Source organism: Eimeria acervulina, genomic scaffold (assembly GCF_000499425.1).
Source record: "Eimeria acervulina Houghton genomic scaffold, Eah_scaff297, whole genome shotgun sequence".
In the NCBI taxonomy this organism is placed as follows: domain Eukaryota; phylum Apicomplexa; class Conoidasida; order Eucoccidiorida; family Eimeriidae; genus Eimeria; species Eimeria acervulina.
The window spans coordinates 1-5,000 of NW_013549905.1; the positions used below are offsets into that span (position 1 = coordinate 1).

The 5,000-nt window shown below is 44.1% G+C and overlaps 1 protein-coding gene across 1 annotated transcript in view; it reads right to left on the reverse strand.

The window, feature by feature from the left end:
• Positions 1 to 267: 267 nt before the first annotated feature.
• EAH_00031460 (hypothetical protein, conserved) overlaps positions 268 to 5,000 on the reverse strand; it is a gene marked incomplete at both ends in the record, with an annotated part of 7,257 nt that continues 2,524 nt past the window's right edge. Inside the window, 7 exons of the mRNA XM_013396088.1 lie at positions 268 to 335; positions 904 to 1,002; positions 1,461 to 1,653; positions 2,039 to 2,226; positions 2,973 to 3,064; positions 3,232 to 3,364; positions 4,969 to 5,000. The exon at positions 4,969 to 5,000 is cut by the window's right edge and continues 63 nt beyond it. Coding sequence (XP_013251542.1) covers positions 268 to 335; positions 904 to 1,002; positions 1,461 to 1,653; positions 2,039 to 2,226; positions 2,973 to 3,064; positions 3,232 to 3,364; positions 4,969 to 5,000 — 805 coding nt within the window. The remainder of the gene's footprint in view (positions 336 to 903; positions 1,003 to 1,460; positions 1,654 to 2,038; positions 2,227 to 2,972; positions 3,065 to 3,231; positions 3,365 to 4,968) is intronic.

Sequence of the window (5,000 nt, forward strand, 5' to 3'; positions counted from 1 at the left end):
TTAATTTGCAAGCAGCGACTGGACAGCGTGTTAATATTTCATTATACATATATATATATATATATATATACGGGGTGTACGTACACTATCTCTCCTCTAGCAAGCGGCACTTTTAAGATTTGGCTGGCGTCCATACTTCCTGCTGCTTTGCCTGCTCCAATTAAAGTGTGTATTTCGTCGATGAATAAAATAACTTCATCTGCGTGTGCTTGCAAATAGCTAATTATTTCTTTCATTCTTTTTTCATATTCTCCCCTCATTGCAGACCCAGCAGACAAAGACAATAAATCTAGCGAAAATATGCGCCGATTACGCAAACTCTCAGGTACAGCTCCCTAAAAAAAACAAAGACAGACAAACAAACTTTTAAAAATATTTACTTTTTACGAATGATTTTTTTGTAATTCATTGAAGGGAATTCAATAAATCAAGTAAATTAATTAGTTTTACACAAATTTGCTCTATGGTGCATTGTAATTAATGGGGGGAGACGAAAATGAAAAAACTCATTCGCTGTAATTAAATAAAGCAAGCAAAACGAACCAATAAATATTTCAGTTGTATGGATCCTTCACGGCGCATGCTATTGATGAAGCCAACTAATTTAAAATAGAGATAAAAGAAAAACAATTTGCCTTTCCGTTCTATTCATTTCAATGCACCATGCTAGATGTTCGCTAGATAGGGGACAGTGAACAAATAAAACAAATCATGAAGGAAATAAGCAGTACAAGAAAACAAAAGCAAACAAACGATCAAACAAGACAAACTGCCAGCTTACTAATATAGCACAGACAGAACCCTAAGACGAGGAAAACAGAAACAAACGATGAATAAGCAAACAGAAACACCACATCGCCGCCTGCATGCGCACATTTCTAGGGTTGAGGGTTTAGGGTTTACCTCGACTATACGCTGAGCCAAACCCTCAATAACGGCGGTCTTCCCCACTCCGGGCTCCCCAAGCAGCATCGGCGCCTTCGTCATCTTCCGGCTCAAAATCTGCGCCCAAACTCTAAACCCTAAACCCTAAACCCTAAACCCACCTACAGCATATACACTGGCCTGTCCAGTAAGCACAGACGTGCATGCCGGCTTCGCCTTCCTAATAATGTATAGGCCACTGAATAGGGTTTATGCACCTGATTAGGGTTTATGCAACTGATTGTCTGATCGAGTTAATTAGGGTTTAGGTTACTGATTATGGCTTAAGCACATGAATAGTTCACCTCTGGATAGTTTTTCATCAGGGTTTAAACAGTTGATAGCTACCGTTTAGAATATCTTAGTTGTTTCGCTTTTAGGGTTTCGTATGCTTCAGTTTTTGCTCACGATTGCGCACTTCGGATTCCCTACGGCTATCTATGGTCTAGGGTTTGCTAGGGTTTGCGGTTATTTTCTAGGTAACAGAAGGTTTCGCAAGGGTTTACTAGGGTTTATGGTGAACGACTATATCTTGCCTGTGCAATTCTATCTATTTCTTCGTCTCTTCCAATAACTGGAGGCAGCAAACCCTGCTGAGCCATAAACGAAAGATCGACGCCATATTGAGAAATAGTAACATCTGATGCCCCTTGTTTATCTCCAACCATATCTAGGAAAGACGTTGGAAATACACCGCGTTGGCGCCCTTTAAAATTCGCTACGACCTCCCTATACACCGCACATCCACAAAAATACACAAAAAAACATCACATCTGTATATACATGTATGCATATATATATATATATATGCATACATGTATATTATTTATTTCTCGCTTTTTATTCATTCCTTTATGCATATTCATTCAAATGGTCAATGCGTTTATTTAAATGCTTCACTTCTTCCTGTGTATTGAAATAATGCATTTTTTTTCTGTTTATTCACTCAAATTCTTCATTTTCTTCGGTGTATTCAATGAAATAATACATTTATTTCTGTCGACTGAATAGATGCTTGATTTCTAACTCTCTACTGGCTAATAAGTGTTTTATGTCTTCTATTGTGTGTATTACTTAACACCCATAGATAAAACAAACAAGCCTTTAAACTTACGATTTAAATATCTTCAAATCGCATCCGCTCTTCGCCATAATCTTCTGAAATGCAGGGATGTCAATTAGCGCAGCATACAAGTGTTGAACACCAATAGGAGACCCTTCGCTCTCAGCCATCTTCCATGACTTCCGCAGAGCATTGCGAAGAGCAACAGAAGGACCGCTCTCCCCCAAGTTGATTGGTGTCTGCATTCAAAAACATAAACAAATCAACATTGTTCATCATTGTTTTATGCGATTTAATGCTGCAGACAATCTACACCACGTTCAATTGGTGTCTGTATCAAAAAAAGAGAAACAACGAGGGTATATATACATATATATAAACAAAGGAAGGGGTTTAGGATGCCAACAAAGACATATGCAATAACAAGGAAGACACACAGAAAATATATATATGTATATATATGTAATGTATGCATATATATATATATATATATATATATATATGTAGAGAAAGTGAGAGAGAGAGAGACTGATAAGGCCCAGGGCTATTAGGTACGGGAAGATACACACCGACACAGCTTGCACGCTACAGGGTGCTGCTGCTGCTGCTCCTGCTTCTGCTGCTGCTGCTGCTGCTCTCTTCTTTTACTCTCTCTGCTTTCCCTGCCCCGGTGTATGTATGTACACTCAGGGTTCGTGTACACCAACAGCGACAGCCCGCTGCAGCGCTACCTCTTGCTACCTATGCAACGGCAAGCTGGATGGCTAGCCAGGGGGATGGCTGGCTAGCTAGCCATCTGTGTAGCTAGCTGTCTACCGGCGGGGGTATCTGGCTAGCTAGCTAGCTAGCCAGCTATGTGGTTGATCCGTTTAGCTGGGTGGCAGCTAGCTGGCTAGCTATCTGGTTAGTAGCTAGCCAGCTACGTAGCTGGGTGGTAGCAAGGTAAGCAGGCAGCTAGCTAGCTAGCTAGTTAGGGACAACTCACAGAAGAGCGAGGGAGATCGACGATGAAGTCTTTGACAGATCTAAGCAAGAAATCGCTGTCGCCATTGCACTTGCCCACCACCTCCTGAGAGACTGCGGGTAGAAACGCACAACACTTAAAGTTTTAGGGTTTAGGGTTTAGGGTTTAGAAGGATATGCGCGGCCCTTAATTGGTCCGACGCCGCCGAGGAGTCGAGTGCGTTTGGCGTAGAAGAAGGTAAAGGCGAATGGTTTAGGGCTTAGGGTTTAGGGTTTATTACTTTCTTTGTGGGGCCCCTCTAAGAGGCAAATAGCGACATGCGCCACAGCCAAGCGATCATTTTGCAGATACCAGGCCAACAGCTCTACGCACTCAGTTACGAGTTTAGCATCAGGAGTTAAGTCCCCTCCTCCCTGCACGTAAACCCTAAACCCTAAGAAAACCCTAAACCCTAAACCCTAGGAAACCCTAACAAACCCTGCTAGGGAGTCATATCCGAAAGCTCCGCAAACACTCCGCAAACACTAAACCCTAATAAACACCACTGCAAGCACGAAGACGCGCAGGATGCACCCGCACCCGTAAATACCCACGTATCTCCGCCACCACACCCTAAACCCTAAACCCTAAAACCTAAAACCTAAAACCCTAAACGGCATGGGCTGCGGCGGCTCCCCGGATGGCTGCTGCTGGCTGGCTGCCGCGGGAGAAGAGAGCGATGAGGATACAGCAAACTCACAAAGTCACCGCCCTGATTTGCTGCAGCATCAGAGAAATGCAAAGAAGAGAACAGCAGCAGCAGCGGTGCTGCTGCTGCTGCAAGGAGGAGCCGCATGGCTGGGCAGGGGCTGCTTGCTGCTGAGGTTTGTTTTGAGGTTTCTGCTGCTCTCTTCGTGGTGACTAGGAAGAAAAAAAGTAAAAAATACAAAAAATAGAAGAAAAAGAAAAAATAAAACGGGGGAAGACGCCCGTCAACGAGGCCAATTCACAATCGAGTCAAAGCAGAACACAAACCCTAAACCCTAAACCCTAAGCCGTGAACCCTAAACCCTAGTAAACTCAAACCCTTCAAGCGCGGTGCTTGCGAGCTTCTAGATGCCTTAACACCCTTAAAAACCCCTTAAAACCCTAAACCCTAATCGCTAAACCCTAGTATGCTTCGCACGAGTTGGGCGCGCCCTGGGGCTGAGAGGACCGCCGCTGCTTTCTCGCAGCGATTGAGACTGGGGCGTATATACAGCTGAGTTGTTGATGTTTTGTTGAAGATTTAACCATTAAAATAATTTAAAACAATTAAAATAAATAAAAATTGATGCAGTTTAATCCAATTGCGCAGTCAAACAAACGCGAAAACCCAACAACACCACCGACAACAACACACGAGAGGGAGCGCGCGCTCCATAGAACCCCAAGCCCTAAACCCTAAACCCTAAACCCTAAACCTTAAACCATTAACTTTAAACACTTCACTGCATCTAAGGAGCTCTATAGGCAGAAGGGTTTTGCAAGAAAGCCTCCCACAGGGGGGTATCGAGTATGGCTTACGTCACCAGCATGAGAGTTTAGGGTTTAGTGTGGGTTAGGGTTTAGGCCTAGGGTGTGGCCCTAGGGTTTAGGGTTTACTCCTACATCTAGAGTTTGGTCATGGGGTTTAAGTGAACGTCAACAACTGCGTCAGGTGTCCGGCCGACGACCTCCAACCAAACCATCAAACCCTAAACCCTAAAACCCTAAACCCTGATTCTTTAAGCCTGAGTGGGATTAGGAGATCGCTGCTAACACTACGGAGTCTTCTCCTGCCCTAAACCCTAAACCTTGCAAGGAAGTCGCCGTTATTTAGGGTTTTTTAGATTACAAAACCCCAAACCCTAATCTCAATAGTATCATCAAACTAGCTGGGCGCGTTCTCGGCAGCAGCAGCTGCCGCTGCTGCTGGCGTATCAGGTTGATTCGTTGTGCAGTCGCTGAGGGTTTGCGGTCTAGGGTTTAGGGTTTAGGGTATAGGGGTGTCTGGGACCCTGGCGACGGCCGCGCAAGAAGTTAGGGAGT